At 39.0% G+C, this 22,603-nt stretch overlaps 2 protein-coding genes and 1 non-coding gene across 4 annotated transcripts; 1 reads left to right on the forward strand and 2 right to left on the reverse strand.

Moving 5' to 3' along the window:
• Nucleotides 1-383: 383 nt before the first annotated feature.
• On the forward strand, nt 384-1,822 carry LOC108999452 (E3 ubiquitin-protein ligase BRE1A-like). Its single transcript, XM_018976341.2, has 2 exons — nt 384-975; nt 1,477-1,822. The coding sequence occupies exons 1-2, from the start codon at nt 546-548 to the stop codon at nt 1,704-1,706; spliced, it is 660 nt and encodes a 219-aa protein (XP_018831886.1). The 5' UTR covers nt 384-545; the 3' UTR covers nt 1,707-1,822.
• A 5,566-nt stretch (nt 1,823-7,388) lies between these two features.
• On the reverse strand, nt 7,389-21,909 carry LOC108980521. Of its 2 annotated transcripts, XM_035683443.1 has the most exons (16): nt 21,655-21,909; nt 20,908-21,072; nt 15,098-15,214; nt 14,909-14,993; nt 14,423-14,531; nt 14,222-14,289; nt 14,011-14,136; nt 13,872-13,923; nt 12,977-13,799; nt 12,501-12,701; nt 12,316-12,376; nt 11,480-11,593; nt 11,223-11,336; nt 11,042-11,128; nt 10,244-10,318; nt 7,389-7,738 (listed from the first exon to the last, which is right to left on the reverse strand). In XM_035683443.1, the coding sequence occupies exons 1-15, from the start codon at nt 21,777-21,779 to the stop codon at nt 10,292-10,294; spliced, it is 2,274 nt and encodes a 757-aa protein (XP_035539336.1). In that variant the 5' UTR covers nt 21,780-21,909; the 3' UTR covers nt 7,389-7,738; nt 10,244-10,291. The 2 variants fall into 2 exon arrangements, with proteins under 2 accessions (XP_035539336.1, XP_035539335.1); XM_035683442.1 differs by having other exon boundaries at nt 12,977-13,923.
• On the reverse strand, nt 8,480-8,606 carry LOC118344077. Its single transcript, XR_004797844.1, has one exon. It is a non-coding gene; the product is annotated as a U6atac minor spliceosomal RNA (small nuclear RNA).
• Nucleotides 21,910-22,603: the final 694 nt, after the last annotated feature.

Consider the following 22,603-nt stretch of genomic DNA (forward strand, 5'->3'; position numbering starts at 1 on the left):
GACTTCCTAGCCAGGGAGGGTGCCAATAATAACAGTTGGTTATTTTCTAGATCAGAAATTAGAATTCGGACGCTTCGAGGACTTTTGCACACTGATTGTTGGAAACTTCCTTATTTACGCTTGTAATTCTCTGCTTATTATTTTGGTGTAAATGGTAGTTCCTTCGCTTAGTGAGGTCTTGCAATAAAACTTCCTCCTTTTGATTAAAAAAAAAAAAAAAAACTGGATGTGATTTTCTACCCCCACACTCTCAGACAAATATCACATGTGACCCCGCATATCTCTGTTTATATTTGCTTACAGGTCATGTGTGTCCAATCTGTGTATGTAAAATCATAAGAAGACAGACTTCTTCACGAGCCTATTTAATGCTTCCATTAATGATTAGGCACTAGTGAGGCCAAAGGGTTGATAAATAAGGCCAAGCTCTAAGTGCAGGTCTATTAATGGAGGAGCCACCAGGGAGAATTTGTGACACCCACACTATTCTCTTCCTTTCTTAAAGAATACAAGAACAAATCCCACCACAGGGTTCAAGCAACAACATGGGCGTAAATGCTAGCAAGAATAAGAGCAATCTGTGTGACAGAAATGTTACAGGGTTGATGGAGAATACAAGGTTTCTGCAGAAGGCAATGAGGGAGATGATGAGTGAGAGGGAGAAACAGAGTAAGGCTTATGAGCGAGATATGATGGTTTTTGCATTTAAGGAGGCTGAGTGGAAGCAAGAGAGGAAGAGGCTAAGAGAGGAGGTGAAGAGTCTGAGGAAGATAGTGGAAGAGAAAGAAGATAGGATTAAAGAAATGGGGGAGAAGAGTGAGAAAAAAGGATGGGAATTGTTGATGGGAAGTGGTTTCTTGTTGGAGCAAATGAGGGAGGAGAGAGCAAGGAGAGATGAGGCTGTGGAGAAGTGGAAGCAGCTTTATCTTGCTATTAAGATGGAGCTTGATGATCTCATTCAGAGGACACATCATGGTACCTCTCTCTTTCATTTAGTGAAGGGTGTGTTCACACATGCACACACATTATGCAGAAATGCATGCACTCTGCAATTCTTTATAAGCATGTTTCAATTTGTCTTTAATGTCAAAACATTCTTTCTTTAATTCTAAACTCACGTCTGGTCTCTTGATAGTTGATAAAGCATATGACATGCATTCTCTACAAAAATTGTCACCTTAATGCAGTGGCCTTGATTCTAATCTATAGCCTGTCTAGATGTAATCTTCATCTTGTTCATACCCCAAGTCTAATTGGTGGAGATCATCTACTACATAACCATGATTTCAGTGAAAACTGGAATGCAGGAACACAAAATCATCTACTGCAAATGCATTTTTTTAACCCTACTCTTAAGAGTAATGTTATATACAGTCGTGGAGAATGCAACTGCCGTGCAGTCGCTTTGAAAAAGAGTGAGATCCACTATTAATAACTTAACATGAATTATGAATAACTTGACACTTTGTTCTGCAGGGGAGGTACAGTATTATTGGAAAGCAGAGGAAGAAGAAGAGTTGATACAAGAGTTGCAGAGGGAACTTCATGCAAAGGAAGAGACCATCAGAGGTTTGAAAGCTCGAATGTCTTCTATGGAGCATGAAGAATACAGCAAGGAAAGGGAAATTGACATATTGAGGCAAAGCTTACGAATCATGAGCAGTAAAACATCGGCATCGCATGTCGGCAACAAGGATCTCCCATGAAATCATAATATATAGTATTTGTCGGTGCTCTGTAAATTACTTCTACTGTACAATACATTTTAATGCGAAAATTGGCATAGTTGAAGAAATTTTACAAGTAGTGAAGATTACTTGCGTACATGAGAACGCTGTTTATAATTTTGATTGTTTTTTTTTTCAAGTTTTAAATATAATTTTTTCAATAGAGAAAAGATAAAAGTTAGTTCTATTTGTAAAGATTTGGCCTTTTTTACAGATGAGATGAGTTTAGATTAAAATTAAAGTTTGAATAAAATATTATTATAAAATATTTTTTTAATAGTATTTTTGTTTTAAGATTTGAAAATTGTAAATTATTTATTTTATTTTGTGTAAAAATTTGAAGAAATTATCATTAATTAAATGAGAAGAATTTAGATAAATTGTGAAAATAAACAAGCCGTATCTGGACATGATCGAATCTTATAATTATTGGACATGTGCTTCCTACGTTGAAAGGAAAATCACATAAAATGCATTGAATTATCTATATAAGTCAAAGATCCAAGTCATAAATAAATAAAATGCTCGACAGATAACTGATGCACTGCTCTTGTTGAAACACAATAACCAGAAGTCACGAGAAAAGCTTGTAGCTCTTTTATTTTGGAAGGAAAATACTCTTGGGGATCATACAAAAAAAATTATACAAATTGATGTGGTTTGATGTGTTTTGTCAGATTATAAAGTTACTTTTATCGTAAAATAGAACTAACGGATTAAATGAAACCACATCAATTTATGAGATTATTTTTATGTAATTTATTTGTAGATGTAGCAATACTTATTTTGGAAATATTTTTTTTTTATACATTTTTTTATAGGTAATCATAGAAATTTTATTAATAGAAATAGGCAGAATCCAGGTACACATGTAGTATAAATGAGAAACATCTAGTTAGAGTTTACGATCGAAAGAAGCAAGTTATGAATATTTAGTCCATTACAAACAATGGTTCCTTTCCATAAAAGCAAAGACTTAAAAGAAGAAAAGTTAAAGTTCCTCCGTTGTTCTCTCATAGTCTTCAAAGCTTCTTGCATTTATTTCCCTCCAGATACACCAACACATATAAACAGGAACCATACGCCAAATGATTGCCACCTGGGAGTTACCTTGAATGCCTCTCCAACTTGCAAGGAAATCCACTAATCTAAGAGGCATGACCCAAGACAAACCAACTCTCGTGAAAAAATCACCCCACATAACCCTGGCCACCTCGCAATGTAGAAGCAAATGTTATACTGATTCCTCATGCTTCTTCCACATACAACACCAATCAGTCACAATTATCCGGTGCTTCCTCAGGTTATCTGTAGTTAGGATCTTGTCCAGTGTTGCTATCCAAAAAAAAAAAGCCGCTTTTGAAAGAGCTTTTGTCTGTCATATACTCTTCCATGGGAACATGGTCAAACCATGACTCGTTAGAGGTTGGTAAAATGATCTAACAGTGAAGTTGCATTTCTTGGAATGACTCCAATGCATCTTGTCCCCGGTATCCCCTAGTATACTTACTGAATACAATGTCGCAAAGAACTCTAAAATAATTTCGACCTCCCAATCTTGGGCCACCCTAATGAAATCAATATTCCATTGAGGGGGCCACTTGAAAGGACCAAAAGATCAGCAATCGTTGCATCCCTTTCTCTTATAAGCTCAAAAATAGCAGGGAATGTGACTTGAAGGCTATGGTCACCACACCATTTATCATACAAAAAACTGACACGAGGACCATCACCCACCACCAAATGTTCATGTCCTCTAAATGTCTCCCAGTGTCCCCTTATATATACTTCCATAACCACACTCTATATGTGTCTCGTACCTCATTTGAGTACCAACCTCTCCAAACCTCTCCAAATTAAGAGTCTATAACCGACTTCCATAAAAACCTCTCTTTCAAGTTGGTACCTCCACAACCATTTTCCCAAAAGAGCTTGATTGAGTTTTGTCAATTGGCGAATCCCCAACCCTCCCCCACAAATAAGTGCACAAACCGTTGACCAATTGACCAAATAAAATTTAAACTCATCCCCCAAACCACTCTAAAAGAAATCCCTTTGTAATTTCTCAATACGATTAGATACCTTTGTAGGAAGCGGAAACAAAGACAAAAAATTCGTGGATAAGTTTAAAAGAGTTATTTTAATCAAAGTCAACCTACCACCTTTTGACAAATATAACCTCTTTCAAGAAGCCAACCTGCGCTCTACCCTTTCGACCACTCCATCCTAGATCCTTTCAAATTTAAAAGAGGCAGCCAATGGTAAACCAAGGTATTTTAGAAGCAGTGATGAAGATACCTTGCATCCCAAGAGTGTAGCTAATGATTCCGCTTCATGAACGACCCCACTGGCACTAATTCAAACTTTGAAAGGTTAATACTCAAGCCTGATGTAGCTTCAAAGTAAAGGAGTAGCACCCTCATAATCATCTTACTTAGAGTTTCCATGATGAATAAAACAAGTAGAGGGAAAAGAGGATCTCTCTGTCTCAAACCACGGGAGGAGTTGAAGAAACTCGCCGGTGAACCATTCACCAAAATAGAGAATCGCACTGAAGAGATACAAAATTCTATCAATTTTTGTCATTTCCCCCCAAAACCACATCTTGCAAGTAGATAAAGTAATAACTACCAATTGACGTGGTCGTAAGCTTTCTCCATGTCTAGTTTACAAAGCAGCTCGAGTTCTCTAGACTTTAAACATCCATCCAAAACTTTATTTGCAATGAGGACCGAATTAAGGATTTGTTGCCCTTTTACAAAAGCATTTTGTTATTTTGAAATTAGCTTTTCCACCACCAAGCTCAATCTATTCGCAAGCACTTTGGAGAGGATCTTAAACACCTCATTCACAAGACTAATAGGGCGATAGTCTTTAATATCCACAGACCTTGTCTTTTTGGGAATTAAAGCTAGAAAGGTAGAATTAAGGCTCTTTTCGAATCTAGCATAAGCATGAAAATCATGAAAGACTTTCATAAGGTCTTCCTTAATCACTTTCCAGCAAGCTTGATAGAATCCCATAGTAAATCCGTCTAGACCCGGAGCTTTATCACTAACCAAACCTCTTATTACTTTGCAAACTTCCTCTTCTGCAAACGACCTCTCTAGCCATGCTGCACTCTGCTAATCTAGTACTGAAAATGATAAACTGTCCACTTTTGGTCGCCAATTGTGTTCTTCAAAAAGCAATTGAAGATAATATTGCTCAATATGGTTTTTTATTGTTACCCGGTCTGAAGTAACCTCCCCATCTACCATCAGTGTATCAATAGTGTTGGTCCTCCTGTGAGAGTTAGTCACCATGTGGAAGAATTTCGTACACTTATCTCCCTCCTTAACCCATAGTGCCCATGATTTCTGTCTCCATGAAATCTCCTCCATCAGTGTTACTTGTTCTAGTTCAGCCACAACTTGACACTTGTGAGTTTTTTCTGGTTCGGAGAGAGTTCTAACTTCCTTCTCGCCCTCCAAACCCTGTAGCTCCTCAACTAGAGAGCACCTCTGTTGAAGTACATTACCAAAAACTTGTTCATTCCATTGTTCCAGGTCCATTTTTAGTGCTGCAACTTTTTTTCCATTATGAAGCTTGGAGAGCCTTCAAAGTTGTAAGCAGTCCACCATAGTCTGACCTTGTCTACAAAACCATCAGTTTTAAACTATATATTCTCAAATTTAAAATACTTTTTACCCCATTGGATGCCTCCGCAATCTAGAATGATGGGGAAGTGACCATAACATAGACGAGAGTTAACAAAAATCGGTCGATCCTCAACCAAGATGGGACTTCTTGGTTGTTAGACCAAGTGAACGTGCCTCTTGACAGTGGAATATCCATAAGCTCATGTTCTGGGATGAAATCAGAGAAATCCCTCATAGCGGGAGTGATGTGGGATACACTTGACCTTTCACTTGGATATCGAGTTATGTTAAAATCACCCCCAATGCAACTTGGTAATTTCCACCAATTAAGAATTCCGGCCAATTCTTCCTACAAAAGCCTTCTTTCCCAATCAAAATTAGGACCATAGACTCCAGCAAAAGCCCATTTAAAGCCATCTTCTACATTCACAAAAGAGCATGCTACAGTGAACTCACCCACACATTCCTCCATTATTTCCACCACCTTTTTATCAGACATAATTATGACACCCTTGGATGCTCCCTTTTGATGGCAGATAAGACCCATCCGACATATTGCCCTCACCATAGGCTACGAACTAGTCGGCTTGTAAAAGTTTCCAATTTAGTCTCTTGTAAACAAATAATATCACACTTCCATTGCCGAAGTAAATTTCTCACTTGGAGCCGCTTATTTAGTTCATGTAGCCCCCTCATGTTCCATGATATAATTTTTGGTTTCATGGACTAACCTTCTTAACCCTCCCCTTGCCACACTCCCGATTAGAGCTTTTCTCTCCCTTATCATCCTTCATTGTCCACATAAACCGCCTGAGTTCTTTTTCCTTCTTCTTATCCAAAATAATGGATTGCTCGGATTTAGCTTGAGTATGTGCAGCCTCAATGGCTATAATTAAAGCCAAAAATTCGGTCTCAAATCCCTCACATGTAATCCCTACATAGTGTTTAAGATCCATTCTTTCTGGATAACCCAGTTAGACACCTGAGGATGAAAAGAGTATATGGGGATAGGTTCATCCTCCCCATCCTTAGTAGCCTCAAACAGAACCATAGCACCAACCTCCCCCAATATACCCACTGGTTCTATATTACTGGAAGCAACAACCATTTTTGTAATGGAAGAAGAACTTTCCGTTAACTGAACAGGCCTGCGGTGGTGACTAGCCACCAGCTCCGACTCCATTGGTGCAAACTGTGATATCCCACCATGCTCCAAAGCTTCCAATGACTCTGTCGTCTCCTCCAAAGGTAGAGCCCAAGTCACTGCCGAAGTTACTGTCGTAGTATTTACCACCGAGTTAACGGGTGGTAACCTAGACGACGCTGGCGACCAAGTTTGTGCCCCACCCACTTGTTCCTTGAACTCCTGTGAGTAACCCTGCTCAGTTTCAGTTGGTCTCGATCATCGTTGAGGACATTGTTGTTGTATACACTGTCGTGGTGACAGGAGGTAGCCCAGACGACGACGGCGACGAAGTCTATGTCACCCTGAACTCAGATTGCCCACCCACTTGTTCCGTGGACACATGCGCGAGACATTGCTCTGTTTCTTTTGGTCTCGACAAGAGTTGGCCTGCATAAGATCTGCCGAAATCTCCAACAGTGATTACCGACGACTCTTTATAGTATGAGATTCTTTATAGTCTTCCACAGTCCATGCATGAATAATAGGAAGTGAGATTATAATTATTACCATTATTTCCAAAAAACCCTACCACAGGCAGCCCACTTCATCAAATACATTATATTTTGTATGATTTGAATGTTGAATTTTACATGATCGTGTGGTAAAAATGAGTTGTATTCATATCATATCTTTGCTAGTCCCTACTCCATCCTGAATGGATTCCTCAAGGACTGAATGGCCAAATAGATATGCTGTCTCAGACTCTCAGCAATCCATTAATGAAACAATACTTCTTGCCCCTGTTCATTGAATGATAACGTGTGCTTGTTCATTGAGAGAGAGAGAGAGAGAGAGAGAGAGGTGAGTTCAGAAAAAGTACAGCATACAACATGATAGGAGGTAGGCCGCAATCAAATCGATAACACAAGTTTTTTCTGATATCAACGGCTTTAGCAGTGTTGCTGTTACAATCATTTGAAACTAGACAATCAAATACAACTATACGACAAGGCTAGGCACCAACCTGCTCACTTTCATGTTAGACTGAATGAATCCAGATGCTATAGAACATTCTCAGTAACAAGGCAAAGAAAATAAAATCTTAGGACGAAAGGAGCCTTTGGCAAGTATTCTGATAGTGAAAAAAAAAATAGTGTGGTTTAAAAGTTTACTATGATGGGTAAAGAAAGGCTGATGACCTCGAACAAGCACCTGTATAAATTACATGGGGTATGTTGTCCCACCTGGAAGCATAGTAACACAGTCAAATGATTACTTGTATGAAGGCAAGGACGTTGACCACAATCTATACCAAAAAAAGTAAGATGCATATGTTAAGATTGTAAGGCTAAATTCAACTACCAAAACATAAGTGGTGGGTAGCCATGCATGCAAATGTAATGAAGTGCTTCCAAATAAATCAGTAGTGGATCTTCCAAACTCAGCTGAATCCATGTCCGTAAAATTTTTCCTATCAACTGATGGAGAACTGGACAAGTCATCCAAAATAAACCCTCTAAACATTTTTTTTTGATAAGTAAACGATAGTATTAATAAGAATAGGCATAGCCCAAGTACACAAGAAGGTATACAAGAGATAAAACCTATCTAAGTTGCTGTAGAAAAATAAACCCCCTAAACATATTACTTGTATGGGTCTCCAATCGACAAACTTAATAGAAAATAGGGTTTTCACTAACTATATCTGAAGATTTAAAACTTCATAGAGGAAGTTTGTTTGTGTGTATAGTATGGCACTTGAAGGTTGCATTACAATGCACTATACTGGGGTACACGAACTAAGTCAATTTGGCCCTAAACCCATAACTTTGTTGGTTACAAAAAAACCCCCTTGTGCCATTCAGCTCCGCTGTGAGCTATATCTTCCATGCCTTGTTCTCCTTGATTGTCCTTTTAGGCTTTTCCTACATATAGTCTAAATCATGGGAAAGTGATTAATATCTTCTTTTTTTTTTGGGTAAGTTTTAAAATTGGGTTAGAAGATCCACCGAAGTGCATAGCCTTAACCGGATGTGTCGGTAACAAGTAAGCCCGAAGGCTGTTCCCATCCCTGTCAGGGAGATGCCAACCATCTCTCATTTCTACGAACACTTTATCCAACGTTGGTAACAAGTAACAAGTAATACATGTGTTTTTTGGGATCAACTGACATTAAAAGGAACCATTGATCAGGAATAGCCACAAACATTAGATGTTGCGTCCAAGCCATTATACCAAGAGTTTTTTTTTTTAATCGGTAAACAAATTTTTATTGATAAAAAGAGTAGGCAATAGCCCAAGTATACGGGCGAGCCATTATACCAAGAGTGATCAATATCTCCTCGAGTTTTATTAATTTCAGTTGGATTCTGCATGTTTTAATTCTCTTTTTTGTTCTGCACACTACACTGATATTCCAGTTATTGGACGCTTGTTTTAAGTTCAATTGTGATTAGTTGTCTGAAAAATTCTGCCTGATTAACATGTGAAATTTGATAGTTTAATTTTCTGAATTTTGTCATAAGGAAAAGATGAGGAGACATTTTGAAGTAAGTTTTGAGTTGACCATTGTTAAGAAGTTTAAAAGGGATAGGAATCCTCTTTTGGCTAGAAAATCAGATCTTGTAGGAGAGATTTCAGGAGCCCTGTAAAGCCTAGACCACTATCTGGAGGCTTAAAGGAGATCCTAGAGCTGCTGCCAGCCTAAGGTATCCGGCACCCAAAGATTATCACCAATTATCTTTAAATCAAACCCTAGTCACTTTAAAGAAATTGATTTTGCTGCCGCACCATTGAGGTAAGAAACACAATGATCTGAATGCTTTTCAAGGAATCCTTAATTGCAAACCCTGGATTAAAATTACCCAGGTAATGATGAGAATGAGTCTTCAGGCCAGAGTTAGTAAAGTAGACACTGACTTGGTACATTTGGATCCCAAACCCATCTCAACTTATCTCAACTCATCTTATCTAATCATTATAACTTTCCCAATTTCCAACACAAAATATAATAAACAATTCAACTTTTTCAAATCCCAAAATAATAACAATACTAAAAAATAATATTCTAACAATAGTTTATTCAATTTTGAACTTTCCTCTCAACTCAACTCAGTTCAACATCTAAACGCAGCCTAGTGAAAAACTAAATAAGTGTTTAATAATTTATCACATAGACCATTAGGGTTTCCGTTTAGGCTTCTTTTATGGCATTACGATTTTCCTTAATTTTGATATGCAGGATTTGTTACCTTCATTATTTTAAGGTTTAAAAAATAACTCATTCATATTTGGAATTTTTAAAGTACATAGAACTTTTAATGCATGCTGCTGTGGAATGCAATGACTTAGATGGAGCCAGTTATAAAACAGCAATCAGTCAAGGGCAGCAAAAGACAGATGTGAGGCAATAAGAATTAGAACGATGCCCTTGTTCTCTTTCTACCTAACATGCTTCTTGAGGTTTTTAATGATAATGAAATTTCCTTGCAAAATATTGACAATCAATAGTCTCATGAAAGCAACAGGGATTGCTTTATCATGTGTAATCGTTTTGGCTGATATAAATAAGAAAGATGGATGCAATAACGTCGAAGTCTTGGTTCAATAAGATTTTAAAGCAAAGAAAATGCCTAATTTTTTAATGACTCAGTCCCAATAGAGTAATCATATACCAAATGGTAAGAAGAATAAATTAATAAACAAAGTACAAGCAGTTCAAACTCATGTGAAGGTGAAGAGAAGCATACCATTCCAGTGGAGTTGTACACATCAATGTGGGTAATGATCACTAGCTATTAGCATTCTAAAGCATATGTTGGGACCTACAATAAAAAAGATGAAAAATGAAAAGTAAACCAAATTACTAACATAAAACTCCATATTGCAGACTAGTTTAATCCATCATCAGTGAACCAACTTCATTGCAAAAAGTTAACAAATTCAAAACACAAGCAACGACCTTGACATGCATATGCTACTAGGAACAATATCATTTCATTCATATCCTCATCATTAACATTTTTTATCAGAATTTTATTGATGAGAAATAGGCTCATCGTTAACATTTTAATTGACATACTTCATTGTTCCCATCCTAAACAAGTCCGGCCCCTATATTGCAAATAATGAAAGCATAAGTTTCAAATTTGAAGAATATCTTTATTACTTCAAGAGCTTCTTGATGAAATTTGGTCAAGAGGGAGGCTACAACCAGCCATTCAGACTGAATGGAGTAAGGGACACCCTTTTTCCTTTCCATTACCTTTTTCACTTGAATGCTACCAGAAAATACGGAACAGTTTTTATACGAAGCTACCATTTTTTGTCCATTAATCAACAGCAACAAAAACAAAATAAAGAGAACAGAAAATAAAAGAAAACTCCCAATAAATGAGTATAAAATGCCTATCATTTTTTCAAATATTGTTTTAGGATAGGAAAGATTTTAGCATGACTGAAAAACAAGTAGCATCATTCAGGCAGCAAACCCTAAATTTGAATAAAAAAAATTAATCTACCAAGCACATCATCATACTTAAACCTACCTCGAGCATGTTTTCATCAAGCAAATGAGATGTCGCACAAGTCGTGGCATGAGAACTATCATAATGGAGGATCCTAAGTTTCCCTTCCTGGATTTTACAGAAAATAATGAAAAATACAAAAAGGATAACATTAGGCTATAGACAAACAAGTAAAAAGATGCAAATAGCGAATCTTGTTTACCTTAGTCCCATAGACAAGGCCACCTCCAACTGATGGATGAAAGCAGGCTACATTGACCTCATCCTCAGCACTAGGAAGAACTCTCACAAGTTCCATATCAGAAACTCTGTAAACCTGATTGGTGAAAAATGATTTTTAATGAAGAGAACTTCAAAAACCTGAGTGATGTACATGGCCTGAAAATTATATTCTTGGGTAACGAAGTTCTGTAAACATATATAAAAAAGAGTACCCAAAAGAAAACATTGAACTCTTACCTCCAGAATTGTGTAAATAGGCACTGTTGTCTCCCCATCAATGACAACACTCTTAAGAAGTGAACTATGGCGTCGACCATAAGCAAGTAACAAGTGCTCAGATGTAGGTGAGAACTAGGGACATGAAACAATATCCATGTTCAATACAAGAGTACAAAGAAAAGCGTCTTGTTAATGGATATAGCTGATGAACTTTAACGTAAGCATGAATAGGTCACTATTGTGTCCCAACATGAGTTCACATTATAATTTTGCATTAGATACAAAAATAAAGATAATCAAATGTAAAATCTGTAGGCTTATACACTTCACTTTTGACTCAAAAAACTAAATCTTCACCATGCAAAAAAAAAAAAATTAACATCAGGGACAATATAATCTTCACACACTTACCCTTTGATTTTGATGAATAAACTGCTCAAAATATGCATTTTCAAAATTGAACGGTAGAAAAAAAATCAATGTTAATATAACTGAGAGTAAGATTTCTTACACATCATAAAATATAAGTACTTCTTTTTTGATAAGTTAAAATATAAGTACTTCTCAGAATTGGAAAGAATACTTTCTGCTGTAGACATCACCAAACTTAGAGCAATGCAAAATACTCTTTAGCAAATGAGTTATTTTTTGTGCAAAGTCTATTCAAACAAAAAAAATTGAAGATAAGTCCATTAAAATCACATTAATCTAAACAATGATAAGAAATGCATTCATTTTTAGAGAAAGAGGATTATATGTATCACCTGAGACACAAATGAAACTATACCCAGGCCCCACCCCCACCCCTGGGCCTTGCAGGGAAAAATAAAAAAAGGCACCAGAAAGCAACTGACCTGAATTGAGGTTAAACAGTGAGCAGCCCGTATTGCCCGTGATGCAAGGACCAAGCCAAATCTAGATTTATATATATATATATATATAGAGAGAGAGAGAGAGAACATCAGGAAGAAATGCAACAAGGGAAAGCATAAATGAAAATCTTAAAAAAAATGACTGCATGAATAGGTTTGAGCTTTACGTTGCCTCCTCAAGGGAATATATCCGAAGCTCATACAGAACTTGGTGAGCTGAAATTGGGTGCCGTGTCGGGGAGGTTGCAGCCCCTGGGATGTCATGGTGAACCCCTTGCAATCCTGGATCAGCTTCCAGATGAGGCAGCACGCATGCCACACAAGCTGCTAAAAATCTCCCGCAAGGTGAAAAATGAGCCCCCATTTCACTACAAACATTTGCGTACATGTAAACATATGTCAAACTCTAGTGCATAAAATTATGTAGCCTACACGTTAACGTTACAAAAAGAAGAAAGATTATTATCAATATCTCCGATCTTCAAGCCAAACATTACTCCAATGAAGAGCTATGTTTAGATAAGTACAAGTACCAACAAGTACTACTTCCCATTATAAATCTTTGAATGTTTACCCTACACAGTAACAAGTTACCTGAAATTGCAAGAGACTGCTATTATTTAATATTAGACAAAGGTCATACCTACAAAGTACAGCATGGGGTACAACTAAGCGGCACTTTTCTGCATCAAGAGGAGCACATGGATCTTTTATGTCATGTGCCCATAATCTTAGCTTCACAGTGCACGGTAACTCCCCAGCAGCCGCCGCAGCCAATGAGGTTGCAAGTTCAGATTGGATTCTACTTACAGCAACTCGAGGATCACCTTCATCACGTGGAACATGATTAAAAGCAGCACCATCACCAGATACGGTCCTGGACCTCATGCGAAAACGCGAAGAACGCTGTCGCGAGCTGGATCTTCCGGTAGCCCTATATTGGCTAACAACAGCTGGCATAACTGAAGAAGCCGCAAGATTCTGATTTTCCATTTCATTAAATGCTGATGAATTCTCGTGGGCTGAACCATTGACAGAATTCATGGTGCGTTGTGCAGCTTGGCTCTGGCCAATTAACCACCCTTGCAAGAAGGGTAGCTCCCAATACATGGGGTCACCAAAAGGGAAAAAGCGAGTATTTCTCTCTTCGGGATGCACTTCCATAGTCTCTGTGGTATCCACAGCAGATTGATAAATTGTGTTACCCATTTCACTCATTATAGAATCATTTCCCATATCCTCTGGCACAGGAGATGAACTATGAGGATCAATTGGAGACAATAGAAGTTCATACTGCCCTGAAGAAGTGGAATATGTCAGAAGCCGCATTGAAGCAGAAGGATCCACTCTCGGTTGGACGGTACTCAAACCTGCATCCCCATAAGTAGGCTGCAAAGATGTTCTCCCATCATCTCTAGCAAATGAAGGCCACATCAGAAAGGGTAAAGACATGAGAGGAAGTTCATCTGCCAAACAAGGAAGACCACTGGAATGAGCATCGGCCAAGAACACAGTGGGCGGAGGATAGTGCAAGTAACCTGGAGAAGTTGCAAGTGTCATTGAGGAATCTGATGAGTCAAGGTCATTGACCTGCAAATCAGCACAATATCAGAACCAAAGGCTATAATATGAAATGAAAAAAGGCATATAAGTAAAATGACCACCAAAAGAGGTTACCTCAGCAGTTAAAAGAAAAGGGGCTGCATGTGGGTGAAAATGCACAGCCCGAAGAGACCGGCGTGTTCTTAGTACAATGGCTGGCGAGGATGTCTCCTCTCTCCTGTTGTAATGCCACATGTATAGCTAACAAAGAAATCATAATCCAACATCATTAAAGAACAAGTCAACATAAGATAGTAATTAAAATTCACAGATAAGAAGTCCTCACTTTGTGACCTGAAGCCACAGCAAGAAGCTCCCCCTGTGCATGGAAGGCAATAGAAGCAATAGGACGACCTGCACAGAGGAAAGGACATATCCACCATAAAAATTATATAATTTCAGCAATTTGATAGGTATAGTAGGTAAGAATTTCAGCATGACATTATTCTCCAAATGCTAGATATAGAAATCCATAGGGGGTAATTACAAAAATCGCGTGATCCTATACACTGTGCAGTATATGCATCCCATAAACGAACTTCATGATCCAAACTTCCACTTGCAAGTATTTCAGGATATAATGGATGAAACCTAACCTGCAAGAGTTCCACAAGAACGTGAGAAGACAGTTCCATAGTAGGTATAGCATACTCATAGAAGTGTATGTTATGTAAAGCACTATACAACGGTATGCATGCATTCTTGTGAGAAGCATGAAAAGGAACTCATTTGGTGAAGATTTGCTTTCTAACAGGTAATGAGGCAATCACCACAAGATACATTCCCATATGGTAAACATCCCCGAGATGACCGTTATAGCACTAGCTTAAGATATAAATTTCTTCTTCAAAAGCCAAATACAAGATCATGACAGCAGAACTTGAAGGTTTCATTGAACAAATAATATTTAAAACATACTCTATAAGCCTTAAGAAATTAACAGATGTGAATAAAGCATATAAGATAGACTTACCACCCAAGGGGTCCTTCGGTGACCACTCAAAACCTTTAAGCAACTCCCAGTTTGGCAGTCGATAATCTTTACGGTATGGTCTCCACTGCAGGACCAAAAATGCAATGCTATTTGAAGAAGCACTTCTAGGAAAATCTTTGTCTAACCTTTGGCATAAGCGAAAAGATAAGACGAAAAATGGTAACTCACTGTGTAGAGGCAACTGTTCTTCCATCAGGGCTGAAGGCTGCTGCAATAGTCGACCTTGGAGGAGGCAATAGTGGACAATATTTGGCTGAAAAATGCCGCAACGTCTCTGCCTCCACCCTGAAAGAATAACCAAAGTTTGCAATATTAAACAAATATACTGATAGGAACAAACACCAAGACCAATAAAAGATTGAGAGTGAATACAACAAATACAGACACACATCATATAATATATTTGTTATAGAATATATGGTGCTAGAACACTTTTTCTAGAGGCCTTTTTCTCTCCGTACACTTTTCTCCCTCCCCTGTTTTCTCATGCACGTTTGAAAAATATCACGCTGTTTGGTGTTTCTTCGTCGATAGTGTTCTGTTAATGGTGAAATAAATCTTGAGATTGGTGTTAACTGCTTCTTATTCAATATGGATTATCCCATAGAGGTGGTTATTGAATCCAAAAGATTTATTCTGTCAAAAGTGGGTGGTGGATCAGTGCGAGTCACCGAGAGAAGCTGGAAGATGGATCATACAGTGATTTTGGGAGCATCATAAACGCATTGGCTGAGGAAGGTGTTAAGAGGAAAGCTCAAGAGAGGGGAAGAGGGAGGTGTATTCAGCAACTAGAGATGGCTACTGCAGTCTTATTGCTCAACGATGCACAAACCATAGAGGAAAAATATACTGTGCATTCCAGAAGGAAATAATGGGTGGGGTTGGAGGAAAATGCGGGAGGTATTGTTAGAAAGTGGTATAGAGGTCTCTGTTAATGGAGGAGCTCAGGTGAACATTGGGAAGGAGGAAGTGAAGTTTCAGTCACAGTCGTATAAGGAGGCCTTATCCTCGTCGTTGCCGACAGCTATGAGGAAACGGGAAGGTGGAGTGACAATTTATGACAGGAGACAAGGGAGGTGGAGTCGAGACTCAATTCCGAACCATACCCATGGCAGGAAATCCGCGGCGTGTCAGGAGGCGTGGGAAGTGCGAAGACTATTGATGGAGATGCAAGGCCAGATGCGGTATCTGCAGAGAGGTATGGCTGAAATTGTGGAATTTGTTGGGGTGTTTAAGGAAAACGAAGACACGGACGTATTAAAAAGGAAAATGGGGCGGGTTGGAGATACGGGTGGATTAAAAACGTATGGGGGAGCTGGGCCTAGTAAAACCCGGAATGAGGCCCAACAAAAGAGTAAACAAAAGGGGCGGGCCGTTTGGAGGAAATTAAATGGGCAAACTAGGCCCAAGTTACAGCGAGGCTCTTCCTCTTCAGCAGGGGCTGGGCCGTCCCAGCCCAAGGCCCAAATGGGCGGGCAAGGATCCGGGTGTGAAGATCTAGCCCAGCCCAGCGACGCGATCAACACAGCGGTGCGACATCCAGCCTCGGCTTCGTGCCGGAAAGTCCACCGATGGCGGAGGTAGCACAGAAACCGCCGACAACAGCTATAGAGGTCGCCGACGAGGCGTCACCGGTGTTCTGTGCACAGAAGGAGTTCGAAATGATGGAAAATACGACCTAGATTTCACCGACATCTATGGAAGGCACAGGGTTGGATCCGGCGAAATTATCTGTCAAACCCTTAGAGGGTTCTGAGTCGGAGGTTGGGGATGAGGAGTCCGAGGACCTCATGCACTCGGTGGAGGATGATTTAGTCCTCTCTGAGTCGTGCGATCAGTTGGGTTTAGAGGAATTTTCTATGGGGGAGGATTTTCAGAATTTCCAGAGTAGCAATCCTATCCCATTGAACTATTGTTTTCCAGATCAAGCTTCAGACTGGGTATTACATAAGGTGAAAGAGATTCAACATTTTGTGGGGATTAATTGCGAGGGGTATGAAGAGCAGTTCATAGCATTGTTAACTGCTATGGAAGCTGGGTATCAACAGAAAAGGAAGGGGGACTTGAAGCAGAATCGAAAGCTCAAAAGGTTGATGTGGTCAATGAACTCGGAGGGTAGTCCTAGTAGGAGTAGGGTAAAAGGGAAGGGGCCGTTTGTTCATAAATGAAGCCAAAATTTGTGTCTTGGAATGTCCGCGGTCATAATGAGGTAGAAAAGCGTCTTCGGATTCGGCACTTACTTCGTGAGTGGAAAGTGGACATCATTTGTTTACAAGAAACGAAGCTGAAGTTAATCAATAGGAGGATTGTGAGGAGTATATGGAGTAGTAATTATGTAGATTGGGTGTATTTGGCTTCTTCGGGGGCATCAGGAGGAGTTATAATGTTGTGGGATAGGCGGGTGGTGGAGAAAGTAGAGGATTACATAGGGAAATATATGGTAGCGTGCTCCTTTAGAAGTGTGGCGGATGGTTTCTTGTGGGCTTTTACAGGGGTTTATGGGCCCAATTTAGACGTGGATAGAAGATTAATGTGGGATGAGCTAGCTGGGGTTCATTGCTGGTGGGAACTCCCTTGGTGTATTGGGGGTAGTTTTAATGTTGCTCGATTCCAAAGTGAAAGTTTTGGAAATAGAAGATTGAGGCCAGCAAACTTAGAGTTCTCAGAGTGCATCTTCGACTTGAATTTGATAGATCTACCACTAGTAGAGGGCCTTGCTACATGGTCTAATAATCATACATGGACTCGATTGGATCGTTTCCTAATTTCACCAGAGTGAGAAAGTCAGTTTCCGGACGTACGGCAAAAGCTGTTGGGCCGGTTAACCTCGGATCATTGGCCTATCTTGCTGGATTGTGGAGGCATTCAGAGTGGTAGACGGTATTTTAAGTTTGAGAATATGTGGTTGAAATCAGAAGGTTTTGTGGAGAGGGTAAAACAGTGGTGGATTTCTTATCAGTTTGAGGGTACACCCAGCTTTATTTTTGCAAATAAGCTGAAAGTTTTAAAAAGAGATTTAAGAATATGGAATAAACAGTCTTTCGGCAATGTGGAGGAGAACAAAAATACCAAGTGGATGGAAATACAGGTGTTAGAAAGACTACAGGAGGGGAGGCCTCTTACTGAAGAAGAACAAGCACAGAAAACTTTGTTGGGCGCAGATCTTGAGAGGATAATCTTGCAGGAGGAAATGTCTTGGAGCCAAAAGTCAAGAGCATTATGGTTAAAGGAAGAGAATCGGAGCACGAAGTTTTTTCATAGTATTGCAAACTCACATAGAAGAAACAATAACATTGAGGTGTTGAAAATTGAGGGGGTGGAGTGTAGAGAAGAAGAGGTTATCAAAGAGCATGTGGTTGATTTTTTTGAAAAGATACTTACTGAGCAGGAGGGGTGGAGGCCTACTCTTGATGGGTTGGTGTTGAACATTATTGAACCAGGAGATGTGGTCAGGATGGAGAGGGCTTTTGATGAGGAAGAGGTTCTTAATGTAGTAAGGAAAATGGTAAAAGACAAGGCTCCCGGACCTGATGGTTTCTCTATGGGTTTCTTCCAAAAATGCTGGGAGGTGATTAAAGAAGATCTTTTGAAGGTGTTTCAGGAGTTGTTCTCGTTTGAAAAATTTGAGAAAAGTCTTAATTCCACGTTCCTTGCCTTCATTCCTAAAAAGGCCAGTGCTATTGAGATCTCAGATTTTCGGCCTATTAGCTTAGTAAATGGAGTATACAAGATTATCTCAAAAGTGCTTGCAAATCGCTTAAGTGAGGTTCTGGGAAAAATTGTGACTAAGCCTTAAAATGCCTTTGTTAAAGGAAGACAGATCCTCGATGCGGTTCTAATTGCCAATGAATGTTTGGATAGCAGATTGAAGGATGGAAACCCAGGTATTATGTGCAAGTTGGATATGGAAAAGGCGTATGACCATGTTAATTGGGACTTCCTCATACATCTATTGGGTAGGTGTGGTTTTGGTGAAAGGTGGAGGTCTTGGATTAGGTGGTGTATCTCTACGGTACGATTTTTTGTATTGATTAATGGTAGCCCTGAGGGTTTCTTTCAGAGTTCTCGTGGTCTGAGGCAAGGGGATCCATTATCTCCTTTACTTTTTGTTGTTGTGATGGAGGCGCTAAGCGGGATGATCTCGGCCTTGTCGGCTAATGGTTTTGTTAGGGGTTTCCAAATTGGTTCTCCAAGCAGGGATATTACTACTATCTCTTATTTGTTGTTCGCAGATGATACGCTTATTATGTGCGAAGCTGATCGGGACCAGGTGCAAGCTGTGAAGGCGTGTCTACTGTGTTTTGAAGCAGTGTCTGGTCTAAAAGTGAACTATGATAAATCTGAGTTGGTACCGATTGGAGAGGTTTAAAATATTAGGGAGTTGGCTGACACGTTGGGTTGTAAGATAAAGTCTCTTCCTATGACTTACCTGGGATTACCTTTAGGTATAGCTCCGAGGGCACGCTATTTGGGACACAGTAATTGAAAAAATAGAAAGGAAACTGGCAGGGTGGAAGAGAATGTACTTGTCGAAAGGGGGTCGGATTACTTTGATTAAAAGCACACTTTCTAATCTACCTACTTATTTCTTATCTTTATTCTCTATTCCGGCAAGTGTGGCGAGTCGTCTTGAGAAGTTACAGAGAGATTTTCTGTGGGGTGGAATGGGAGAAGAGTTTAAATTTCATCTGATCAAATGGGAGAAGGTATGCCATCCTATCTCTAGTGGTGGTTTGGGTATCAAAAATATGCGATTGTTTAATCGGGCGTTACTTGGTAAATGGCTATGGCGATATACCAAGGAGCCAGAAGCCCTATGGAGAACTGTGATAGAAAATAAATATGGTGGTTTAGGGGAAGGTTGGTGTACTAGAGAAGTTAGAGGGGCACATGGAAGGAGGCTATGGAAGTATATTAGAAAAGGGTGGGAGGTTTTTTATCGACACACGAGATTTCAGGTGGGTTCAGGTGCCACGATCAGATTTTGGAAGGATGCATAGTGTGGTAACAGTGTCCTCCAAGAGTTGTTTCCTATTCTCTTCCAGATAGCAAGTGCCAAAGAAGCTACAGTGGCGGAGGTTATGGGAATCTCAGAAGGGGGTATTCATTGGAATATCAATTTTAACCGGGCGGCACAGGATTGGGAGATGGAGATTTTTGCAGAGTTTTATAGTTTTCTGTACTCTTATAGTCCTAATATCCAGCATGAGGATAGTCTCTGGTAGATTCCTGCAGGAAAATGGGTTTTCACTGTTCGTTCCTATTATAAGGTCCTTGCACAAGTGCCAAGGGCACAGTTTCCCTGGAAAAGGCTCTGGCGACACAAGGCCCCTCCAAAAGCTCATTTCTTTGTGTGGACAGCGGCATTAGGCAAGATTCTTACTACAGATAATCTGAGAAAGAAGAGGATAATCATCGTAAACTGGTGTCGTATGTGTAAAGGAGGGGGTGAGGCGGTGAATCATTTACTCTTGCATTGTGAGGTAGCCAGGACGCTCTGGAATGAGGTGTTTAAAAGGATGGATCTCGCATGGGTTATACCGGAAACCGTGGTGGATATATTGGCGTGTTGGACATTTATCCGAGGTGTGCACTAGATCAAAGAGATTTGGAAGATGATTCCTATTTGTATCATGTGGTGCTTGTAGTAGGAGCGAAATGAGAGGACGTTTGAAGACAAGGAGAGATCGATGGAAGAACTAAAAATTTTCTTTTTTAGGACTCTTTGTACTTGGGCCATTGCTGTGGACTTTAATGGCATGGAACTTCATGATTTCTTAGTTTCTAACGTGCCTTTGTAAATAGGGCATACATTTTTGTAACTGGCAGTTATTGCCCCTTTTTGTTAATAATACTTATTTTACTTATAAAAAAAAAAATATTTGTTATCTTTGGCTTACCAAAAAATAATTTGATCAACAAAAAGTGTGCATGAGCATTTATATCACAGAAGAACAATTATAGACGGCACAACATACCACGATATAAGACCTCGTCTTGCGTCTTGCACTGCACTCCTTGACCCAAAGGAATCAAGTCGCGGTTTAGAAGCTTCTCCCCATAACCGTTTTGATGAGTGCTTCGTTCTAGGTGAAACCTCTCTCAGTGCCAAGAGTCTAAACACATTGCCACCACAGGCAAAACTGCAAAACAGTATCAACATAGAAAAAGAAGCACCAATCATAATCGGATTCATTTTGATTAATACCAGCCCAATTTTACTTATAAAAAAAAAAAATACCAGCCCAATTTGACTACATCAGAATAAGAAATGACATACTACGTTGTTGAATAATCAGTGATTTGTAAACAGAAATTGTAAACACAGTAACAATCCATTCAGTACAAACCCACAGATTTAAAATTATTGGATTGTGGTTTTTCGCAAATTCAGCCAACTGAACTAAGATGATAAATAAATCTAGCATCGGTAAATGATATGAGGAAATTCAGGTTGATTTGGAAGAAATTGCACGAAAAAATATATACTAATCACAATATAACACTAATCCAATACATAATTGTAGTGATATTATAAGGTTGAATTCAAATATTCATCAAAATTTGACAAAAATAGCCAGAACGAGTCGAAATGAAAACGACTTATTCGAATTCGATCAAAATTTCAGATCTTGGCCAAGAGCGGAGGATTGTGGGAATGCAAATTCGGAGAAAATTCAGTAACTCCAAGAAAAAGAATGAGCGCAAATCGGTGATCATCTCACCTGTGCTTGGAATTCGGGTGGCTCGGCGCAGCCTGAGGAGCGCGTGTCTGTGGACCTGAGGTGGACGGGGCATTCGCGTCATCTACACGTAAAGATCCCCTCATTTTTGTTTCCGACGGACTCATGATCGCAAATTTTCCAGCATTTTCCCGAGGTTTTCCGGGAAAGTCCGAAAGGAATCGATTGAGAGGTAGGAGAGAGCAGTCAGGGCCTAGGACTTTGGAAGAACGATCCGTTGGCCCCCTTTGCTTCTCTCTCTATTTTTTGTAAATTCATTTTTTTACCCCTTTCGCCATTGGACTGAAATGCCCTCGTATAATTAACAAATTATAAACACCACGCGTTAGCTCTTGGAACGACTAGCCGCCGGATGGCCCACCTCACATTTTCCTTCTCTTTTCCCTTTTCTACTGGAAAGAGTACCATAAAAATAGAAGGATTTATACCCACGAAAATTCTTGTCTCAATTTTAAGCTTGGGTAGGTGAGATAAAAATTAAAAATTAAAAAATATTTTTTAATATTATTTTTATTTTAAAATTTTAAATTATTTATTATATTTTGTATAGAAATTTAAAAAAATTATTGACTACATAAAATAAGATAAGATAATTTTATTTGTATAATCAAATCAAGTATTGATTTTATAATATTTATTTAATATTTAATACTACATAAAAAAGAAAAAGAAAAATTAACTCCATTATATAAATATTATATAATATAATTGGAGTATAACGTGTGATTTTCCTTGTGGATTAGCCTTTTGGATAATTTTGTAAGGTAAATGTTGTTGTCTCTATTGGATCGAAGATTAAACTCTAGTCATTATATTTAAAAAGCTTTATCCTTTTTAGAGAAAAGAAAAATGGCATGGTAGTTAACTAATTTCCTTGTTCATTCGCAATATTCTTTTGAGAGATTTGAATTTAAAGATAAATTGAGATGAG

Source organism: Juglans regia, chromosome 12 (assembly GCF_001411555.2).
Source record: "Juglans regia cultivar Chandler chromosome 12, Walnut 2.0, whole genome shotgun sequence".
Classification (NCBI taxonomy): Eukaryota; Viridiplantae; Streptophyta; class Magnoliopsida; order Fagales; family Juglandaceae; genus Juglans; species Juglans regia.

Excerpts from the sequence above, each read along its gene's own strand:
- LOC108980521 (XM_035683442.1), bottom strand. The coding sequence starts at position 21,779 with ATGAGTCCGTCGGAAACAAAAATGAGGGGATCTTTACGTGTAGATGAC. Across the intron at positions 15,215-20,907 it reads AGACGAGGTCTTATATCGTG|GGTGGAGGCAGAGACGTTGC; the intron begins GTATGTTGTGCC and ends TTATTCTTTCAG. Across the intron at positions 12,377-12,500 it reads TATTCCCTTGAGGAGGCAAC|ATTTGGCTTGGTCCTTGCAT; the intron begins GTAAAGCTCAAA and ends ATATAAATCTAG.
- LOC108999452 (XM_018976341.2), top strand. The coding sequence starts at position 546 with ATGGGCGTAAATGCTAGCAAGAATAAGAGCAATCTGTGTGACAGAAAT. Across the intron at positions 976-1,476 it reads CATTCAGAGGACACATCATG|GGGAGGTACAGTATTATTGG; the intron begins GTACCTCTCTCT and ends TTTGTTCTGCAG.